This window comes from Solea senegalensis, linkage group LG13, assembly GCF_019176455.1.
Source record: "Solea senegalensis isolate Sse05_10M linkage group LG13, IFAPA_SoseM_1, whole genome shotgun sequence".
NCBI classification, from domain to species: Eukaryota; Metazoa; Chordata; class Actinopteri; order Pleuronectiformes; family Soleidae; genus Solea; species Solea senegalensis.
This window is the reverse complement of record NC_058033.1, coordinates 1796294-1820254: the sequence shown is the minus strand read 5'-3', so window position 1 is coordinate 1820254 and position 23961 is coordinate 1796294. Positions and strand designations below refer to the sequence as shown.

General features: G+C 42.3%; 1 protein-coding gene across 3 annotated transcripts; it reads right to left on the bottom strand.

The window, feature by feature from the left end:
- stk36 (serine/threonine kinase 36 (fused homolog, Drosophila)) lies at positions 1-22949 on the bottom strand. Of its 3 annotated transcripts, none has more exons than XM_044042849.1 (19): positions 22742-22949; positions 20996-21136; positions 19867-19944; positions 19647-19777; positions 19317-19566; positions 18396-18489; positions 18093-18280; positions 7191-7360; positions 7003-7114; positions 6737-6862; positions 6485-6655; positions 6300-6391; positions 5053-5119; positions 4842-4952; positions 4668-4742; positions 4446-4563; positions 2289-2415; positions 2010-2190; positions 1-1405 (listed from the first exon to the last, which is right to left on the bottom strand). In XM_044042849.1, the coding sequence occupies exons 1-19, from the start codon at positions 22823-22825 to the stop codon at positions 482-484; spliced, it is 3240 nt and encodes a 1079-aa protein (XP_043898784.1). In that variant the 5' UTR covers positions 22826-22949; the 3' UTR covers positions 1-481. The 3 variants fall into 3 exon arrangements, with proteins under 3 accessions (XP_043898784.1, XP_043898785.1, XP_043898786.1); XM_044042850.1 differs by having other exon boundaries at positions 7003-7111; XM_044042851.1 differs by having other exon boundaries at positions 2-1381.
- Between the last annotated feature and the right edge of the window lie 1012 nt (positions 22950-23961).

Sequence of the window (23961 nt, the reverse complement as noted above, 5' to 3'; positions counted from 1 at the left end):
CATGACAACCACATTTTTATTTATTTTTTTAATGAGATTTTTTTTGACAGACCAACATAAAATAGTACATCCTTTTCAAGTGGGAAGGACACATTACATGGTTTTCAAAATGATTTACAAATATAAATCTGAAAAGGGTTATGCTTAAGTATTCAACCCCCTTTACTGTGAAACCCTTAAGTAAAATCCAATCCAACTAATTGCCTTAAATCACATAACTAGAAAATGGAGTCCATCATACAATTTAATCTCAGAATACATACACCTGTTCTGTGAAGGCCTCTGATTGGTAGAGAACATTACCAAACCAACAGAATCATGAAGACCAAGGAGCATTAGACAGATCAGGGACAAAGTTGTAGAGACGTCTAAAGCAAGGTTAAGTGATTTATCCTCCACATAAATATCTAATCTGCCTCTTACTAGAGAATGCTTCTGGATAAATCCTCAGGACAGAAATGTCTTTCTTCCTGGAACCTGTTCATTTCATGACATGACCTATTGTATCCTGCTTGCTGCAGATGGACAGGGTTGATATGGCAGCTTTTCTCACTGCATTATGGGAATCTGTGCATGCAACTCTCAGAAGTAAGGTGAACACCTCCTCCTCCACCAAAAATGACACGGCACCATCAACACATACCAAGTTTCCCAGGGCTGCACAACTGTGACAGCGTGTAATGTCATCAGGGTCAGTCACCAGAGACAACAGTGTGGCCGCTGTCCTACTGGCTTCATCTATCCACCTACTCCTTTCCTCATCATCTACTCCCTGTTCTGCTGCAGAGGCTTCACTGTGTGAAACCTCAAGTTTTTTACTCCACCTTGTATTGGACCAGCCCATTTTAAACCCAGCCCATACTGCAATATATCCTAACCAGTTCCCAACTGCCCTGCAGGCCATCCGACGCACTGAAAGGTAGGAATCATGAAGACAGACTGTTATGCTTCTTAAAATATCAGGTTGCAGTGATGTAGAAGGCCCGAATGGATCCAGATTTCCAAGAAGCCTGCATGTGCCAGCCCTGATCTGGTCATGAGTGTGAGCCAGTGCCTGGTGTAGCAGTGAGGCTTCAAAGTGGAACTGAGGGCAGACAGGCTGGGTAGAACAACGGGCAACATGAGACCACAGAGTTAAAAGCTCGGCAGCAGAATCCCACAGCACATCAAGTTGCAGCAAGTCGAAGAGCAGAGAGTTTGCAGTTCTAGTTGCCGGAGTCTGGTGTTTAGAAGCACTGATGAGGCTGTCTCTGCGTGGTGTGAAAAACACACAAGCAGCTTTTCTGAGGCTGCAAACAGAGGGCTCAGAGTCACACAGGAGCAAATGGCTCAGCAGGGAGAGAGGCAGCTCCAGCTGGAGAACAGGAATGGTCTGAATTACCTGCCAAGAGACGAACATCAAAAACTGGGGGGAGAGAAAAACAAGAGACAATGCTCTGACAGTACAAAGATATTAAGATGTACAGTAGTAAGTCCTGTGTTGCATCATGAATTATGTTTGTAAGTGATGGCTTGGTAAGAACATAAAACTGATTCTAGATCTAAGACGTTGTCATTGGGCCCCAAAAGAGGAATGAAATTGTTGTTCACCCCAAGAATCAACACTACATGCATCCCCACAAAGACACACACATTTATCTATAGGGGGAAATGAGTGGTAGAGCAAGGTGTACTTCAAATCAAGGGTTCAATTCCCAACTCCGCTAGTCTACATACTGATCTGTCCCCGGGCAGAACACTTAACCATATGTTTCTCCTGACAAGATGTGTGATTGTCAGCATAGTGGTCATCCACACTAGAAAACACTTTATAAATACAGACAATTTAAGGAAAAAATACAATAAATAAATAAACCTCACCATCAAAAAACTGCACATATTGCAAGTATGCCCACAGTAAAGCTGTGACCATAGGGATTACACATGAGGGTAAACAAGGTGTTATTATAATGATGCAGAGGTAGTGGTAGTGTGTGTGTGTGTGTGTGTGTGTGTGTGTGGGGGCTCACCTGCACAAGGCGTTCCACAATTCCACAACTATCATACAACTGGAGAATGGTGGACATAGCATGCAGAGGCAGATCCAGAGCAAATGGAAAGCACAGCAATTGGCAGCTCATCATAGCGAGTCTGTGGTGATTCTGATCCACCTCCAACCACAGGGGACTACCTTCAATGAATGGATGAAGACTGTGGAGTATAGTATAGTATAGTATAGTAGCTGTGCTGCTGTAACATTTGTGCTACACATTAAAATATTAGATTGATAAAAACGATTGTACACCAACCAGTCAGTGTCCAGCAGCCGGCCAAGAGTGTATACACATTTTGATTCACTCACAGAAAACAGAGGAATGCATGAGTAAGGATCCTTGGTGAAGACGAACAGTGCAATGGACAGAAAGGAAAACAGACCTGGTGGAAAACAAAAAGAAATAAAAAAGAATATAATTATAGAATGTTGTGGCACATTGATATTAATGATAGCATTGTTGCCTTATAGCAAGGTCACTGGTTTGTGTGCACGTTGGTACTCTCCAGCGACTTCTACTGTTTGCCACAATGCAAAAACATGCACATTTGGCAATTAGGTTTCTTGGACACTCTAAATTGCCTGTAGATGTGAATGTGAGAGTGAATGGTTGTTCATCTCTGTGTGTTTGCCCTGTGATGGACTGGTGACCATGGTGTATCCAGTCCTTCAACCTACGTCAGATGGAATTGGCTCCAGCCACCTGCAAACTTCATGTGGATGGTAGAGCTTGGATTCAATCCTCCTCCTCCTTCTCTAACCCCAAAAAACTTTTCTCAAGCTTAACTAACCTCCTTGACCCCCCTCCTCCCTTCTACCAATTCACTTGGTCAGCTACTTCACAAAAAAGGATAGATGACAATCGCCGTTCTTTCTCCACCCCACCTCCTGATCTCACCTTTCCACCAACCACATTGATCCTATCCCTTTCTCAACTTTTTCAGTCAATTGAATCTGATCTTCTTCCTTTCCTCACCCATCTCATTAACACATCTTCATCATCTGGTGGCTTCCCTGACTCTCTTAAAGAGGCCAGAGTCAATCTTGACAGGACTGAGTTTCTACATGTTGCACAACATCAACACTTGGACTACTGCAACTCCCTCCTAGCCGGTCTCCCTGTGCTGCCTCAGCCCACCCACTCCGCTCTGCATCGGTAAACCGGAGAGGAGTTACTCGTCGAACTCACAACTGTTCGCTGTCCTGGCTACCAAATGGTGGAATGACCTGCCCATCCACATCTGGACAGCAGAAAGCCTCCACATCTGACTAAAAACACATATCTTTCCACTCTACCTTAACGACAACAAGAAAAAAACTAACAAAAAAACTTTTCACTTAATTCACTCTTATGAGTAGCACTGTATAGTTTGGCATATATGAAGCACTTACTTAATCTTAAGTAAGTGACTTACTTATTGTAAGTCACTTTGTGATAAAAGTGTTTGCTAAGTGACATGTAATGTAATGTAATGGCTACTTCAGCCCAGACCTGTCCCGCGATTCGAACCAGCATCCTTCAAATTACTCATGAATTACACACAATGCTGGTTAAAGTAATACAGGGCAATACAGGTTTCTTCAGCCTCTGATCCAGACCACTGGGGCTAAGTGCACATGCAAAACGTTATGGCACACAGCATGTAAACAAGGAGAACAACATTGCACAGTGGACAAAACCATAGCGGATACTTTCAGAAGAGAGTCTGACCGAGCAAGAGACAAAACAAAAGTGAACTTTGTGAAGGTTTTCAGTCCACGACATGTGACTTCAGACAGTCGCAGAGTTTGGCTTCTTCCTACAGCACCTCAGAACTACAGAGGTTGAGCCTGCTGAGTGGAAAAGGACTTCCAGGTGCTGCTCAAAGACCTGATGACCCAAGACACTTCACCATCTACTGCCACACTGTCACCACCCACAGCTGAACGTGTCAAGGCACAGTTTTCATAAAGAGAGGGTAGTCTGTGAAGTGAATGCTACATTTTAGACTTCAAAGATAACCATAACAGAACTCAATTTGGCTAAAGCTCATTGAGAACTGTTTCTATTTTGTAGAATAAAGTGTTTACATTTTATCAATAGTGGGTACATTTTTTCTTATGCCTCAATATGCTTTGGGATCATATAATGAGGTGTTTATTATTATTAAATAATAAAATTAGCAGCTTACATTGCTAAGCACAAACCTAAACAGATGAGTGATAGAAAGATGCGCTGTATGTAAGTGTGAGTGAATGGGTGTGAATGGGTGATGGCAAAACTGTAGTGTACTTTGGGTGGTCATCAAGACTAGAAAAGCGCTATATAAATAAATACAAACCATTTACCAGACATAGGCGGAATAACATCAACAACAAACCACCAAGTTATGCACTGCATAGTATTCCTTATAGTATAGTCCTCATAGTATACCTTTTGCAGAACAGAAGTCTGTGTCTGTTGTTGTCTTTGCTAGTAAAGTCCCAATTTTCTTCCACAAATTCAGAAACACATCAGGATCTAAACTGGAACCTTCAAACTCACCATCATGCTGTTAAAAAAAAAAAGGACAGGAAGTACATTACAGAAGATAGAATATCTACGTCTGGCAGTTTTCCAATTTAAATACTTAAATAATATCACAGGGAGACTGACCTTAGTGAGCAGGTTTAGGAGCAAAGACAGGAGACCATCAAAGAGGCCCCACCCATAGGGAAGAGAAAGCTGGGGCTACAAGGCAGACAAAGAAGGTCACACTTCAACTCAATCAGTGTTTACATAAATCACCATGAAAATGGCATAATGAATCATTTGTGATGGTTTCAGTACCTTAAACAAGTCCAACAGAAGGTTTTTCATCACTGATGAGACACTGATCATATCTGCGCCGACATCCACATCGTGTTGTGTACACAGAGACAAAACAGAGGCAGCTAACGGCTAAAGAAGAGTAGCAGAAAGTTATGTGATATCAAAGTGCCCAGCTCACTATATATAAATGTGTCAAAATATACATTCACTATGATGAGTGGGAACTCACTGCCAAAGGGATGAGGTCTGGTTCACAAAGAATGAAGACGAAGGGTTTGGTGAATTCTTCTCTCAGTCTACAGTGACATTGTACATGTGTTTAAGTAAGTTAGTGTCACATTAGCTTCTACATTAACTTACAATTTGAAGGTAAGGTTGGAGATCCTGGAAAAACTATTTGAGTTCATTTTGAATTCAAAAGCCCCTTTTGTTCAGACTTCCCTCTGAAGCTCACAAGCACTGTGTAGTATCTGTAACTTTCTTTTAATCTTTTTACTTTTTTTTTTTTTTTTTTTTTACTTTTTTTGCAGCCTGTTCTGGGCTTTCAGTCACCACCAATGTTTACTCTGGTCTTGGATTGCTCTGCATCAGCCTTTTTGGGGGTGCAGATGGCAGCTTGATTGGTCACGAGCCAATTCTTAGTTTGGGCCGTTCAATATGATTGGATGGTTTTTACAGTCCTGCCCGATCCACAAATGACTGACATTTTTAATTTTATGACAATGCATTCATTAATTGGTTACAATCAGGGTGTGAAGAGGATTTTAAACTATATAGTAAAAAATGCTCCAGAAAATGATCTCCCACCCTCTTAAAGAAGAGACACATGAAAAACATAGCAAAGGTAAAATTTTATTTACAAAATTTTGGACAAAGAAGGCCACAATGTTTTTACATGCTATGTTTTTGTCATAGTGAGTATTCACTGCAAATTCACCACATCGAGGGAAAGATAGATGGGGCCTTGTACCGTGAGACCCTGGGTGACAAACTCCTTCTTTCAGCCAGGAAACATAATGAAGGGGTGGCTTGAGATGAAGCACATTAAGGTCATGGAGAGGCCTAGCCAGTATCCGGACCTAAATTCTAGAGAAAATCTGTAGAGGGAGCTGAAGCTTCGAGTTGCCAAGCGACAGCCTCAAAACCTTAAGGATTTGGAGAGGATCTGCAAAGAGGTCCAAAATTCCTCCTGAGATGTGTGTAAACCTTGCCAACAAGGGTTCTCCACCAAGAACTTAGTAATGTTTTGATAGGGGGTCAAATACTTATTTCACTCATTGAATTGCAAAATAATTTAAATCTTTTGTTTTATGTGATTTTCTGGATTTTCTTTATTGGTTTTCACTATTGAATAACCAATAAAGTAAAACCAAAAAGAAATCAAAACTACAGATTATGAGCTGCATTTGATAAAAGAAAAACGGATTTATGATAGTCACATTAAACAAATAAAAAAGAATGTAAAAAAAGACATACCTCTGATTTTCTTTCAAACTATCAGGATGCTTATCCCAGTAGATCATGAGCACTATAATCATTTCACCCAGTGCTGACACAATCCAGGGATGCTGAGCAGAAAAGAAATATAAACAATGAATAAGAAAAATAAACATAATTGTTTGATTACTTACTGACAGTTCAAAAATGATATACATTATAACCTTGATGTAGTTGGAGTTTTCCACATTATCATGGACCTGATCCAAGAGGACATGGGGTAAACAGAGTTCACGACCAATGTGGTTTGTCTTCTCATGGTCAGAGTTCAGAAGTAGGTTGCGTAAGACTTTGAGTGGTTGGTGGATGTGCCATGCTTCTTCAACAGCGGTTAGCTGACCAAACAAAAGAACAACAACTAAAATGAATTTGATGCTTTAAGAGGAAGTTTTGATGAATGCATTTCATCTTATAACCTGAAGTGCCAGTAGCTTGACTTTAAGTAAAGGTATAATAGCAGTGTAATTGAACTGCTCTTTCTTCTCTTTGAATGGATCAGATTCCTGGACCAGTTCTTTCCAATACTCCACACTGTCAACATTCTGAAAGAGGAAGACATGAGGCATATTTTCTTAGAATGTAACACATCCTTCATTACGTGAGAATATATACATATATAATAAAACAATTCAATGGCTAAATTTAAATTGTTTTCATATAATTAGAATAAATCTTCAATCACCTGCTGGAGCACTGTGGTTTGTTGGTATTTGTCAGTGGATTGCCTTAGCAGTCGCGGGCCAGCTCCAACAGAAGGGAACTGCTTTTCGTAGTCTCTGCTGATCTGACCCCTGCTGAGGAATTGACCGTAACAGTGAACGTATATCCATCGTTGTTTTTTTTTTGTTTAATATTCATTTTAATAATCACCTGTGTTTTGATCTCATGCAGGGTTGAATCTTGGAGCTAAGGATTTGATCGGCTGCCATGACCGACTGCTCTGAGGTGACAGAGCCATCACTGTGGTGGGGCTTGGCTGTCTGGTGTGTTGCTGCAGTCGCTGTGTGGACCCTTTGATTTCCCCTTCTACCCTTTGTAATCTGTTAAAGAGACAGTTTTTAAAAATGTGGTTGTTAAAGCGGGCCAGCTTCAACAGAAGGGAACTGTTGTGTTTGCAATTCATTCTGGTTTGCAACCACTAGGTGGCACTGTGTGATTGTGTAGACTGAGAATAAGAATAGAGGAAGTGGGTCTGCGTATGAAGGAAGTTTTGACGACTGCTCCGGTTTAAGTAAACTATCTTAAAGGATTCTACGTCTCTTTTCTTGAGTCCTGAATGCCACAGGAACTGCTTTTCGTAGCCTCTGCTGATCTGACCCCTGCCAAGGAATTGACCATAACAGTGAATGTATATCTATCAGTGGGTTTTTATTGTTTAATATTAACTTCAATAATCACCTGTGTTTTGATATATATACATTACAGTTAACAAAAACGAACAAAATAATGATAACTAATATTAACAACACATTTTTATTTAATTTAATAAAAATAAAAACAATTGTTTTAAAAAAATGTATAACTGAAAATTTGAAAGATTTTTTTTAGACAGCTTTTCATTCATAATAAAATGTTTGTTGTTTACAATGTGGGACATAAGGCTATGCAAGTTAAACATAGCATTTGTTATGTAGTTAATCTCCACTGATGCCTTGTGTTTGCTCATTGTGTGAACTGTTGGGGTTCTCTGCTGTTGTCTATGTACAGTGCCTTGAGATAATGTATGTTATGATTTGGCGCTATACAAATGAAATTGAATTAAATTGAATTGAATATACATATATGATTCAAAACACAAACACATTTTCAATTTCAAATGTTTTGGCATATGTACTGAGCGAGCAACTACATACTTCATCTGATCACCTGAGAGAGGGGCAAGATGGTGGACTGAGCAAACACATTTGCTCAAGCTCTCACATGAAGTCTTAAAATGTTAATTTGAAAGTTAAACACGACATAATAATTTTAGAAAGTGAAGGAAGTTCAGCCCAAACATGAAGAAAAATCTAATAATATAATATTTTCTAAACCATCGATGCTGAAAAAGTTGCCGTTTTAAAGCCACACAAGAGAACACGACTCGACACTGATGGACTTGGACCCTTGGAGAATATCAGAGCTGAAGTAGTAGAGCTTCTGGGGGAAGTTGCACCGGACCTCAAAGGAAGGATGGAGGGAGAGGTGGAAGGTGTTCACAGAGTGGAGAACATGGAGCATCAGCTTATCCTGATGTTTGTAAGACCCACAGTGAGAGACGAAATATGGAAGCGCACCAAGATTTCCTCCCTGTGTTAAAAAGAAGGGATCCGCTTCACTGAGGACCTGATGCCTCAGTGGCCGCTGATCGACCAGGCGAGGAAGGAAGGCAAGGCTGCTGGCATTAAGGGCCTGTTTGGGTTCATTGAAGGTAAACGTGTCGGGCAGAGGAAATCACATGCAGGCTGACGTATGGATTTGAAGTTGACAATTAGTGAAAAGTTCTAAAAAGGGACTTTTTCATCAAGTTTTTCTACTCCACCTACTACTTTTCAAGAGTTTATTGGTTTTTGTGTTCATGTGTTCTATGTTTCAGCTAAAATCTGCTTTTTCCTTTGTTTCAAGGGGACTCAAAGACTCAGTCAAACGTAAAGCTGTCTTTCTTTTCTGCAAAGGACAACAAGCACAATGTATTTTTCTCCAGGAAAGTCATTCAGATGGTTCAGACGTTAAATTTTGAATTAAACAGTGGTCATTTGCTTTAAAAGATGTATGGGCGAGATTTTATTTGAAAAAGCTGATGGAGATGATCATTGGGTAGCTTGTGTCTTACGCTTTGACAGTACTCTGCTTACAGTTATGGTTATAATAATGATTCAAAAAATAGGAACTTACTACATCAGATATCTGAAGTTATAAAGTTATATATACAAGACCACATTGTTGTGGGAGGAGATTTTAATTTGGCTCCAGATGAGGCTCAATAGATGGCCTTCAAGACTGTCAAGGGGAGAGAAAAAAATCCCATTATTGAACATTTCTTCAACAAATTGATCGACATATGGAGAGCACTCAATAAATAAATTAGGCAGTTCACCTGGTTCAAAGCAAACGGTCAAACAAAATGTTGAAGAAACAGAGATATCGAGATGTCTTTTAAGTGATCATCGTACAATTAATTTGAAGCTTAAAAGTAGTAACAATAATGTTAGAATTAGAGATTATAGGACACATTATTTCCAGCTGCTAAAAAAACAAAGAATACTGTGACTCTATTAAACGATTAATTTTGTGAAGGAACTTAAGAAACTTTACAGTAAATTAGATTGGAGCGAAGAAGACAAAGAGAAGTTTAATATTTTGCAAACCAAATTAGATGACATGTACATGAACAAAGCATATTTATGGTCCAGAGCCCAGTGGATAGAAGAGGGAGAGAAAAACACATCTCATTTTTGTAAGCTGGAAAAACACTGACAAGAACATAACTCTATTTGCAAACTTGATGGGGAAGAATGTACGGATCCCAAACTTATTTCTAAAGAAGTTTATGATTTTTGTAGAACCCTTTACAAATTCTCATACTCGGAGCACAATGCTACTGTCTCCCTTGACAAAATTAAAATTTAGATTCCAGTTATAGATGATAATTGTAAAGAAATGTGTGAGGATGACTTAAAGGCCACATAGACCGGAAGCTCCAATTAACGCTGCGTTTGTGTGTGTGTATCTGCGTCATTACCTCGTTTATGAAACCCTAAAGTTTCAGAACAACAGTTCAGCCACTGCTGAGAAAATAGTGTTGTATTGTTTTCCTGGGCTCTGCGAAGCGGATCAGCACTTCCTTAATTTGACGTTGTCATCAGAAATCCTCACCACTCCTGTCACCACCATAGCGCCTCCTGGTGCGGGCACATCCGGTTGCGTACATTCAACCGCAGAAGAAGAACGACTCTCGTAGCTGCTGAGATGCAGAGCATCCAGAGGGGGAGCTGTGTATCTAAGAGGTCTATCTATGGCCTATCTATTACGTCACTTCCAGGTATCTGGCCAATCACAGGACAGTGGGAAAGCTCTCGTTGGCTGGCAAATCACAACACAGTCCACATTCTGGGGGTGTGGTTTTGGTCTGAAACAGCGCGGCTGACGAGAGCGTCAGTGAGGAGATATTTTGATCGGCTCGTTTGCAGCGATTAGGAGGTTTTTAATCATGAAAACAAGTTAATATATGTAAGTAGACCTCCATAACTAACATATATGTGTGATACAAGCATTCGACGTTACCTTTAAGAATGGCTTGATTTGATTGTGCAATCAAAAGTATGGCATCTGACCACTCTCCAGGGCCCGATGGGTTAACAGCCAACTTTTATAAACATTTTTTGGAAGATTTAAATCTGTTGTTTAAAGCTATAAGAGAATGCATTAACAGAAAGGAATTGATGGAAACAATGAAACAAGGGATAAATAAACTATTACCAAAACCTGGTAAAGATTAAAAAAAAAGAAAAAGTTAAGCAATCTGAGACCAATAACACTTTTAAACATGGATTATAAGATCTTCTTAAAAGTATTAGATTTAAGACTGAAATTAGGAATATCTGAAATAATAAACTCAACTATCTGGTTTTCTCAAAGGAAGATCTTTTACAACAATATCCGCTCGGTTCGGGACCTTATTGATTACAGTCACTGTAGAACTTTCTAGCAGGCAAAGCTATTTGTCTTTCATTCTATTTATCTGTTCATTGTTGTAATTGGTATCAAAGCACTGTTGCCTTTAAAGTGCCTTTAAGGTGCATCGTCAAAGCCATGTTTTGTGGTATATCGCCTTCGTATGCGCCTTTGTAGATTTATCTATCATCAGAACCTGTACGACTTGTCGGTTTTACAACCTAACAAGATGCTGTCTAACTAACCAACTTCAAGCTGATAACTGTCTAACTGCTAACTGACGTCTGCTTAACTGTGTATGTAGAATAAACCTTCAGAAAGACAGTCGAGTTGTGCCCGCCGTACTTGTTCTGGTTACCCTTTCCAGAAGGGAGCATTGAGCTGGAAAGACCAGCCAGCAGAAATCTAGACAGTTGTAAAACCGCTGTCGGCGCCTTATCAGTGGAGTACGGGCTGCCGAGCAGAGGACGGCAATCGTGAAGTACCAGGACCGGCGAGCCGGGGACGCTGGTGAAGTGAATCAGTCGTGAATCACTCAACGGAGAAGCCGGAGCAAAGAGCTAACGGGACCGTTGAAGGATTAAAGGAACCACTAAAACGGAGGAGCCGGAGCAAAGAGCTAACGGAGCCGTTGAAGGATTAAAGGAAGTGCCGCAGCCGAGTGAAAGGCTGTGAAGATTGCACAAGGAATACAAAGCTCTTCTGGGCGAAGAGCCTAACAGACTGTGACATTGTGACGTCGACAGCTTGGGGCGTGGACATTCGTGTGCCATTCGTGGACGTGTCGTTTGCAAAGGACTGAATCCTTTGAACGAGTCATTGGCAATGAACCAGAGAGTCAACTCCAATCAATTCCAATTCTGGAGTGAGTCAGGAGTTCAAAGAAGAAAAATGGCAGACGACAAGCCAGATCTGGAAAGTCTGCAGTGGAGACTAACAACACGTATTAACTGCCTTGATGTCAACGCTGGTTGTCTAGGTGCAGAAAAATCGTCGCAAGACTTGGCAGAGTTGGCAAACGACTACGATGTTTTCGTCGATGCCAGCAATGATTATATTGAAGAACTGGGACAGATAGACCCAACGGACGATGATTGTGAACTGAGCAATGCCCTAGCGACGAGGGACGCCATTGTGAGAAGGTACCGTGAGACTATGGAAATACTGTGGTTCAAGGATGCAAAGCCGGAAATAGAAGCCCTTGTGACACAGTTCAATTCGGCCTTCGATTAGGTTGAGGCGCTCCGGAGGGAAAATATACTGCCGTGGAGTCAGAAAGAGGCCACAAGAAGACAACTGGATCGAAAGCTTAATAGACTGAGACAGCCTGTTTATGCTTGGAAAGGCTATATTCCATACGGAATGGAGAAATGGTCACTCCTTTTGGCATTAGAAGATGAAAAGGAGGCACTGATGGATAGGTGGGATGAACGCGACAACCTCGCTAGCATACGAACGCAACAAAGAAGACAGCAGTGAGAGAAGTAAAGAGGACGACAAAGGAAGTGAGTACACCAGTACCACCCCACTTGTTCCTATCCCTTCCCACTCGGCAATCAGAGAAGGTGCCATGGAGACTGGATGTAGCACCAGCCCCCTCACCAGCCCCCTCAACGGCCACAACAACCTAATGACGGACCTACTGTCAGTTTCGCTCAGCCTCCAACCCTCACTAGTACACCACGACCACCAAGGCTGCATACCGCACCAGCATGGCACAAGGGAGCACAGTAAATGCTAGCACTAGTATGAACAGTTCCCTTCCCCAAATAAAATTCACACCAATAAACTTACCCAGATTCTCTGGAGAGAGTAGAGATTATTGGCGCTGGAAGGCTGAATGGGCGAAGCTCCAGGCTCATGCGGACCCCTCAGAATCATAAGAGATTAGGAGACTTCAGCTGTTGGAAAGCATATGTGAGCCCGTAAAGAAGGACCTCCGATTGTCTCGTTGCAAGGATGTAAGCGACGTCTTCAAAGAACTAGTGAGCTGCTACGGTGATATAGCAGCCACAGTAGAAGACATTTTATTGGAATTACATTCCAAACCGTTTGTGAAGGATCCTCACCCTAGGGAGACACTAGAGATGGTCTCAGATTTGGAGAATGCAGTATCAGATCTAACAGACCTAGGGTGGGAAGAAGCTATGAATAATCCCTTAGTGATGGGGCCATTGGAGAGTAGACTCCCTAAAAGTATGCAAACTCAGTGGCTCAAAGAGGAGTGCAACGCCAAGCGACATGCTCTCCCTGGGACTCGTGTCAAGAGGCTTCTACTGTTCTTGCAAAGCGAAAAGAAGATACTTAGAAGACTGGCGCGTTTGCCCAGTGAACCCGGCAAGCCACGCCCCACTCATGCTTCTGAAAGGCCCAATTACCGTGAGAAGTCAGCTGATTGCAAGAGGGAGAGGACGGTGTTCACTAGAGCAACTGCAGCTAAAGTCATAACCTGTACCGGAGATAACAAGCAGAAACTTTGCGCCTTGTGCGGTGAGGGAGAGCATGAACTGTTCCGCTGTGCAACGTTTAGGAAAGCTTCCCCGTCAGAAAGAAAGGTCCTGGTAGAAAAAGCAAAATCATGCAAAAAATGCCTAAATAACCACAAAGCAGACGGTCCCTGCAATGCAAGGTTCCTCTGTACCAATGTGAGGTGTAAGGATGGCCCAGCAGATCACCACTATCTTCTCTGCCCGAAGGTTACTGCAAAGTCGGGGAGACCTCGCAGTTCCACAGTGGAGCGGGAGGCTGCGCTCGCCCGTATAGGATTATCACCTGACCAGCTGGAAAAAGTGCGCGAAGCCTACACAAATAAGGTGACAATGACTGTGTGTACCGACAGGAATCCACTAAAGCTGTGTAAAGTCAAGCCAAAACGCCCTATCCTCATGATGCTTATGTTCGTCGCAACAAAAGGGGGAAACAGCGTTGGAACTATGCTCGACCTTGCCTCAGACACGAATTACATAACACACCAAGTTGCAGAGAAACTCGGATTAACTGGTGAACCTGTCCTAATTGCCTTGCATGGAGTAAAGACATTCAAATAGATAATACAAACAAAAAGGTATCTTGTTACAATAAAGGTCTGGACTCCGCAAAGGACTTTGAGGCTTCGCCAATTGAACTGCTATGGGTTGGACACCATCGCGAGAGTGAGTCAGGTAGTGACGTCAGAGCACTTGGAGAAGTTCTTCTCGGGAGTTGAACCGGGAGAGCTGACTCGCCCAGAAAGCATCGATCTACTAATCGGCGCTGGAGAAAGCCCCCTAGCCCCAAACAAATTGCAAGAGATCGGTAATTTGGTGTTGTGGGACGGCCCTCTGGGCAAAACTGTGAGTGGCAGGCACCGTCGCCTTGTTGAAAATGTAAGGGCGACCAAACAGTACTTAAGGACGGCTATGTGCAATAAAGAGATCCTCGAATGACTGAGATGGGACAGCATCGGCGCTGCCTGCAACCCTGCCTGTGGAGGGTGCCGTTGTGGAAAGTGCCCACCGGGAGGGAAGGAGATGACCCTCGCTGACGAAAAGGAGCTTGAAGTGATAAAGGCAGGCTTAACCTTTAAAGAGAGTGACACTCACTGTAACCAGCCGCACTGGGACGCAAAGTAACCCTTAAAAGAACACCCGGGATCCCTTCCCAACAACAGGAAGGCTGTGGAAGCAACGTTCCTGAGGACTGAGAAGCAATTAACAAGAGATCCCCTTTGGAAAGAAGCCTACACGAGGCAGATTCACAGTCAAGCTTACCAAGGATGTGATGGACAGCTGGAAAGGCGCTGTGTGGTGGGTGAGTCACCTGGTCGCACCAAACCCCCATTCTGTAACTACACCAGTGCGCCTTGTCTGGAATGGTAGCCAAGAATTCAGAGGAGTGAGCTTATATAGTATTTTGCTCAAAGGTCCGGACGTACTCAATCCCAGCAGTTCTCCTCCGATTTAGGGAAGGTAGACATGCCGCTATTGGCGACATCACTAAGATGTACAACTCGGTGTGGCTGGAGGAACAAGAAGTCCATGTACACCGAGTCCTATGGAGAGACTCTCCTTCTGATGAAATTGAGGATTATGCCGTTGTAAGAGTGAACATAGGAGACAAACTGCCAGAACTGCTGGGTGCATCGCACAAGTGGCCATGCGGGAGACTGCGAAGCTACCCCAATTCACCGACATGGTGGAGGAGAGGAGCGTCATCGAAGAGGACTCTTACATCAATGATCTTCTCGTGTCCCACAATGATTCACAACACTTAGATAAGATTCTAGAGAGAGTGGAGAAGATCCTGGGAGGAGGAGGCTTTTACCTCAAGCCTTGGGTCCGGTCTGGTCAAAGTGGGAGGAAGGACGAAGCAAAGCCCGACCAAATGACACTGGTGTTGCCCAACCAGTTGAGGGAGGAAGACAACAAAGCGTTAGGGGTGGGTTACCTTGTGCAGGAAGACAAGTTCTTTGTGATGGCCTCCATTAATTTCTCCAAAAGAAAGAAGATGAGAACCGGAATTGACCTTACTGAAGGGAAAGTGGAGGAGAAAACACCAAACCCATTAACTTGTCGCGTCCTACTGAGTCAAATTGCTGGATTGTATGACCCCGTCGGTCTGATAACACCTGTGAAACAGAAAGGTGTCATTCTTGTGAGGAAGGCTTTCCAGGAAGCTGGCAAGCTCTCCAAGGACACTTGGGATGAATCACTCTCTGACAGACTCCGAGGGAAAGCAATCGAGCTGTTCAAGGAGTACACTCGCTTAGGGAGCATCAAGTTCCACAGAAGCCTCACACCCTCCGGCTGGAGGGGCGAGCCCTGGGGAATCACATTCTCTGACGGAAGCTGTGAATCTTACGGCGCAGTACTGTATCTGCGATGGGAAATGTCAGATGGTGTAGTTACCCGGTTGGTGGACTCAAAGGCCAAGTTAACCCCCTTGAACCAGAAAGGCGACGCTGTCAAAGCCGAAATTTGTGGGGCTGTCTTCGCCGCACGCCTGAAAGAATACATAGTAGTATTCAGTTGTATGGCTTCCAGGGCACTGCATGCTGACATCATGGAAGACCTGTCAACGGATGGCTTCCTAAAGGTGTACCAGCGCTTCACAGCTCTCAGGAGCCACCCCCAACTTCATGGGCACCAAGCCAGCTTTAAAGGAGCTCTACGAATTCCTGAACAACATCGACAAGGATCAAGTCCAGAAGAAAGCAACCGCCGCTGGGACCGACTGGTCGTGGGTGTTTCACCCAGCAGACTCTCCCCATCGAAACGGAGCAGCTGAAGCAGCAGTCCATACACTCAAGAGAGCGTTGAGCAACATCGGGGTGGAAAGTCACCTGACAGCACTGGAGTTCCAGACTCTCCTCTACCTGGCAGCTAATCTGTCAAACGAAAGACCAATCGGTGCAAGAGTCCAGGTACAAGACGAAACTGTAGGAGTCATCACTCCAAACTCACTTCTGCTTGGCCGTGCTGGGCCTAGCGGGGACTCTCGAGGGTTTGAATACCTGACTTGCCCCGTTGCGCGCCTGAGAGCGGTCCAGATCGAGGTCAACAAGTTCTGGAAGCGGTGGAGCCAGCTGGCGGGCCCAGGCCTCTTCGTTCGACAAAAGTGGCACGCACCCGCGAGGAACGTCACGGTGGGAGACTTAGTGTGGTTGGCTGACCAGAATGCACTGAGAGGCCAGTTTAGGCTGGGTCGAGTTGTGGAGGCCCATCCTGATGTGAAAGGCGTAGTATGAGATGTGAAAGTGAGGACATGCCAAAGTTGTCCGGTTTTCAGTGGACAAAGTGGGAAAGGCAAAGAGAAAGAGAACTGTCCCTCCACCACCATCCTTCACAGATATGTCAGGAGGCTGGTGGTTCTGTTACCAGTGGAGGAACAGAAATAGATTCCCCACCACATGATGGTGTGTTTCGGAAAAAGGATCAAGACCCCCCCTCCACCATCCTCCACGAGAGGCTGGTGGTGTGTTTCGGAAAAAAAAGGATCAAGACCCCCCCTCCACCATCCTCCACGAGAGGCTGGTGGTGTGTTTCGGAAAGAAAAAGGATCAAGAACCCCCCTCCACCATCCTCCACGAGAGGTGGTGGTGTGTTTCGGTAAAAGGATCACTGCCCCAATGTCCACCACCCATTTGTATCGTATTGTGCGTTAGTACCCAGCGATGTAGCTTTGTGTACTCATTTGAAAGGTAAAATTTTGTGTAATACATTCGTACCAAGCGATGTAGCTTTATGTACCCATTTTGAAAGGCCAAATTTGTAGTTGTTGTGGCCTACTTGGATTTAGAAATCAGTAGGCCAAGTGGGAGGTGTAGAACTTTCTAGCAGGCAAAGCTATTTGTCTTTCATTCTATTTATCTGTTCATTGTTGTAATTGGTATCAAAGCACCGTTGCCTTTAAAGTGCCTTTAAGGTGCATCGTCAAAGCCATGTTTTGTTATGTATTGCTTTCGTATGCGCCTTTGTAAATCGATCTATCATCAGAACCTGTACGACTTGTCGGTTTTATAACCTGACTAACTGTCTAACTGTCTAACTAACTTCTACCTAACAAGATGTTGTCTAACTGCTAACTGACGTCTGCTTAACTGTGTATGTGGAATAAACCTTCAGAAAGACAGTCGAGTTGTGCCCGCCATACTTGTTCTGGTTACCCTTTCCAGAAGGGAGCATTGAGCTGGAAAGACCGGCCCGCAGAAATCTGGACATTCACTAAATTAAGGATGAGGGTTTTATGTTGTTTTTGGATTTTCAAAAGGCATTTGATTCAGTTGAACATGCTTTTATTATTGAGACATTTAGACGGTTTGGGTTTGGCAATTTATTGCTGGATATGATCACGACGATACACACTGATATTAACACCTGTATTTCCTTCTCTGAAGGCACATGTCCCAGCTTCAGGGTAGAAAGAGGCAATACCAGTATAAAGTCCAAATACATATGTACCTAACTCTCATCAAAGTCCATCAGTAATTTCAGATGTGTGACTTAAGTGTTGGGAGTCCTGTGTTCATATTTACCTCAGGAACATAAAATTATAAAATAAGAAAGCCATACAACCACACTTCAATAAAACCTGAACTACCACTGGACTAACTCAAGATAGAAAAATAAACTGGAAACTAACTGTTGCATTGGCACGATCTGCTGGTTTCCCTCTGCTGCTGTTGTTGCTCAGTTCCCTGGCCTTTTGCAGTAATCGACTCCCTCCAGAAGCCGTTACTGTCTTCTCTGCCACTTGCTGAAGTTTCTGTGTCATCATGTCTGGGCTGGGTGTGACCGTCAGAGGGCTGAAAACACCTGGGTCTGAAAAAGCTGTGCCAACACATCAAAATGGAAATAAAACAGACATCCACGTTATTTTAAAACAAACCAGCACTGCTATTATTCAGTCCTTTTCTAATTAAATGAAGAGTTCATGACACATCACCTAGAACACCATCAGCAACAAAGGGATGGTGCAAGAGGTTGGGCCATGACAACCGTTTCTGAGGGTCTTTCATTAGCAAACCTTTCAGGAAACTCTGCAAGGAAAACAGATAACCACAGTAAATAGGGTGTGTGAGATGAGGTACTGATACTAATACAGTGCATGCTCCTTGCCTGTGCTCTGAGACACACTCTCACTCTCACTGTAGTCCTTACTTTGTAAAAAACACTATGAAATGCTAAAGAAGACCAAGAATAGTCATTACAGATGAAATTCGACCAACTGTGATAGAATCTGGTTGCGGTCATTGAGGGAAGCAGGACAGACAGTACAATGTCAGGAGATTCCAAGAAAAGAACAAGATATATTTACGGTGTACACCAGTCTTAACCACTGAGCTACCCCACTTGAACTACCACTGGACTAACTCAAGACCGGTATCCTGTGTGCAAAAGACATCATCATCAAGTTCAACTCCACCCCTGGAAGGTTGTACTCAATTCCTTTGTAAGTCATGACATGTAATTTCATTTTTATATTACGCATGTATATGTTTTTTGTAACTGTGTGGGGAGCATGCAGTATATTAAGCAACACAATTGTTTTTATTGGAGACCTAGATATAATCTGTATTTTCTTGTGTCCCTGCTGGTAACCATGTTTTCAGTTAGAGCGTCTGAACCTGGTTCCCTGGTGCAGAATTAGCTGGGGCACATTACTGACTATGAATCAGGAACTTATACAATTCATTCATTCATCGTCTCTCACTTTATCCTCCTGTGAACCCAGGTCGTTTTGCTATAAGGCAACAGTAACCATCATTCCATTGTGTGACCACTTATATAATGGCAATTGAACTATAGAGTGTAATTATTGGCTCTGATTCAAACCTGATACAGCATGAATTTCACTGTACTGTACCATGCAGGTGTCACTCATCATGTCTGGCCATTTTACTGCTTCTCCCACAATGAGTTGAACAAGGTGGAAGATGGAGTTGGTGTAGAAAGGAGGCATCCCCGTGTGGAGCTCATACAGGATGCAGCCTAAAGACCACAGATCAGCTGTGTGGTCATATGGCTTTTCCTCCACCAGCTCAGGAGACATGTACAGCGGTGTTCCTTTGATAGACGTCAGCACTAATGTGGAGACACTCATGGCCCTGGCAAACCTACAGAAGAATTGCAACACATTTAGTTTTCCCATATGAAAATGATGAACAAAACCAAATCATTGACTTAAAGAACATACCCAAAGTCACACAGTTTCACCACCCCACTTTTCCCCAAGAGTATATTTTGTGGTTTCATGTCACGATGAAGAATCCGATGCGAGTGTAAATAATACAGGGCTGAGACCAGCTGGCACGCAATCTCTCTGACCTTAGATGAAGGGAATACAGCACAGCATGCATAACATGTGAAACTTTGATATTTTTTAATGGTTGAACGCTACTAAAGACACTGAATACCTGGCTTTCTGGTAACTTCCCATCATCCTCAAGAATCTGGAACAACTGACCCTCTGCATACTCAGTTACAACGACAACCTGTTCAAAATACAGACAGGTGTGGATTATCAACTCAGATGTGAGGACAATTATGGCCCTTTTCCATCATGGTCCCCAGCTCGCCTCGACACGGCACAACACGGCACAGTTTAGGTTGGATCTCCGCTACAAAAGAAGTACCTCCTCAACGTGGGCAGGGTCATCACTGCACGGCTGCATGCACGCACGCACGCGCACACACACACATGCACACACACACGAGTGACTAGTGACTTATTAAGCAGTTGTTTTCAGTATAAAAGAATCAAATCACTACAATCAGTTAATTGTAAAATTGTAAATATTTGCTCAGTACTTCTCTTTAAATATTGAGATTTTAGACATTTCCCTGGTAAATGGTGGAGATTAACCCACATTTTTAGGATTGTTAAGAATTTTTAACAGATCTGAAGTTCGGCATTGTTTTTCATTTTTAATTATTGTGTCAGACGTCTCTTCCTATGACGGCCCTCTGACCAATCAGTGGCCAGCAGTCTGGTGACATCACGCATAGTACCTACTCAGCGTACTTGGAACCTCGGCAGAGCAGGTACTAAAAAGTATACTATGCTAGTGGAAACACAACTTAACCGTGCCGTGCCGAGGCAAGGAGCAGGTGCAAACGCCATTAGTTTGACAGATTAGTGAATCTAGTAAGGATCCACCAATGCCAAAAAATAAAGTTATTGAGTCTGACGCTGCCCTTGTTCAATTGTATTTTTAAAATGATATTAAAAAATCTGAAATACTGATCTCTTTTCTTATAATTACGGAAGAGTATTAGGGCCACAGAGGAAAAACATATTTGAATTCTGACTTTAAACTCAGAATTCTGACTTTATTCTCAGAAGTCAGAATGCAAAACCAATATGTTTTAACTGAACAGCAAAAATAAATGAATTGGCCTCATTCTTCCAATACTTTTGGAGGAGACTCTAAATGGTGAAAGTGGCAAATTAAATTTCTTTTCAAAATAATTTTGTTATAATGGTATTATTACTTAGTCAAGATAAAAATGGCATTGATGCATCCCTCTAGTGTAAATACAGACCTCCGTTTCAGTCTCAAAGCTGTCATAGAGTTGGACGATGTTTGGATGTTCCAGACCTCTCATAATTTCAATCTCCCTCTTGAGGCTTCGCAATTCCTTTTCAGAGCGACCCACCTTTGGCATGAACTTCAGAGCCACCACCTAAAGTACAACAGACCCACAGTGAAACAATGTGACCACACAAAACACTCAACACCCCATTGAAATTCTATTGAGAACCTGATCATTTTATTTATTTATCTGTATAAACCACTGTATGAGTCGTCCTGCCCTGCCTCAGCGCCTGAGTCCTGACCTTGACACTATCAATTAATCTGTAGATTATTTACTCATTTAAATGTTTGTTTGATTGAATATTAGTATTACTATATAGTTTTATATAAATAATATATAAATTATTAAATTTTAATGATTTCATTGTTATACGGAGCAAATAAGCCATAAAATATTTACATTTGAGAAGCTGTAAAATCAGAAATATTCTTTTAATTGTTAAAACCGACATTCAAATCAATAACAGATTATTAAAACCATTGACATCCATTTAGTAATCGATTAATCAACAATCCTCAAAGCGTTAACTGTATTTTGGAGAGTTAATTGCCTGTAAAAAATGAACCAAGAAACAACATAATTCTTGCACATTCTGATAATGTATTTTTCATTCCCACAAAATTCCCAAAATTAAAAAGTCAGAAGAGAGGGAAATCAGAATTTGGTCCCCCGAGAGTAAAGACAAATTTAAAGTTTGTTTTGACCTGACAGATTGGGAATTATGCCACAATGACTCCTTGAATGGGCCACACAGTTTGTGTAGTGGTTAGCATTCTTGCCTGTGCAGCAAGAAGACCCGGGTTTGAGCCCTGGTTGGAACAAGGACCTTTCTGCATGGAGTTTGCATGTTCTCCCCGTGTGTGCGTGGGTTCTCTCCGGGTTCTCCAGCTTCCTCCCACAGTCCAAAAACATGCAACATGGGGATTGGGTAAATTGGTAACTCTAAACTGACTATTGGTGTGAATGGGAGAGTGAATGGTTGTTTGTCGCTGTGTGTGGGGCCCTGCGATGGACTGGTGAACTCTACAGGGTGTACCCCGCCTATCACGCCTGTCAGCTGAAATTGGCAAAATCTCACCAGATAATAAATTATACATCACCACCAGAAAAAGTACATTTAAAAATAAAGACCATATCAAACTTAAACTTAAAGAAGAAACACAGGGATGCCAAACAATCACACAGAGAGAAACTAGAGGAGAACTTCGGGGCAAACAACCTGAGAAGGCTGTGAGATACTCTGAAGAAGATGACAGGGATGTCATCATCACACCAACCATAAACAATTTACACATTATAAAACAATAAACAATAATAACATGAAACCTTGCTTGCATGATTACCATAATCATGTCTAGTCTAGACTAGTCTCAAAAGATGCTTTGCACTAAAGTTTGCCATTTAGCCATTTCCCATTCACTCACACATTAATACATTGATGAATGCATCTATGTGCAGTACAGCTTTCTATCACACATCATCATCCGCATTCACACGCTGCCGAAACACAACCTTCCATTTATTATTACTATCATTGTTGTTGTCGTTATTGTCGTAACCTGCATGTTGGACTGACTGATTGTATGTGTACGAGACTCATAACTGGTAAGGACCAGCAACTTTAGTCCCCCCAGTGCTGAACAGGCTAAACCACCTGCTGCAGGTATCTTTACCGGCCCCCGTGGTACTCACCTGACCACCGAAGCCTCTCCTTCCCTTGAAAACTCGACCGAATGAACCCTCTCCCACCAGCTCTAGAACATGATACCGATCCATGTTGACGGGAGGAAGCTAACTGTAGCAATTAAACCAGCGACACAGCTGGATTTAAAACGTGTAATAAGAACCCACCACAAGTTACGTCTCTACACTACTATCAGCGCATGTTTAGGTCGTTACTGCGTTCCACTGCGACAACACGACACGTGTCTACCTGCCGCTTCAAAAGAATGGCAAAAGTCCAAGCTTAGAGTTCGACTTTCCGCAGCATTATTATTGGTGTTATATGTGTGACCTATAGGTAGAGCTTTTTTTCCACAATACATAGTAATTGTACTTATTTCTTTCAGGTGAAATGCAAAAGTCAAAGGCTTTTTTGTGGACAGCACACACTTATGGGTCCTTATCCTAACAACCACTTTCGCGTTCCTAGTAACTGAAAACAAAACAGACGGTAGGTGGAGCTTCTGTTTTTTTGTTTTGTTTTTTGAGACAAATGTGTCATCATAATCATCTTTAATTGACAAAGTATGAAGATAACATAAAAACAGGCCCACTATTGAAAGATAGACTGCAGAATAGAGGTAAGATTGCCCTTCTAATCCCACACTGGGAAAATGTTTCCACAGCAACAAGTAAATAAAAACTAAAAAAGTACAATAAATACTTTCAGTGAACAGGTATACACATTTTTTTTATAGATATCAAAATATAGTTAAAATAAAGTAAGCCTATTTTGTGCATGTTTACATATGCTGCACAAAAATCATTCCAAATGAATCACACTTTTTTTTATATAAAAAAATATATAACTGACTCGGAGAGGAAATGGCTGAATGATTTATGATATATATATTTATGAATGATAATATTGATAACACACAACATTTAATCTGTGTGAACATACAGAACTTTTGTCTGAATATACAGTAAAAGTCTACATGGAGTGACATTGTATGACTCTACACCCTCCCAGCTACAACATCGCCATCAGGTTAACATGTTACATCAAGGATGAAAATGAAATGTATCATTTATATAATTAATGGACACTAAAGAATTAGTTCAATGTTTTATTAACACTCTGCTTTTACTGTAACCATCTTTACTCTGCTTAAGCTTTACTCTAGTATCAACAACTGGGTAAACATTAAATTCATTGATTGGCACAAGATTGGCACAGCACCCCTCTG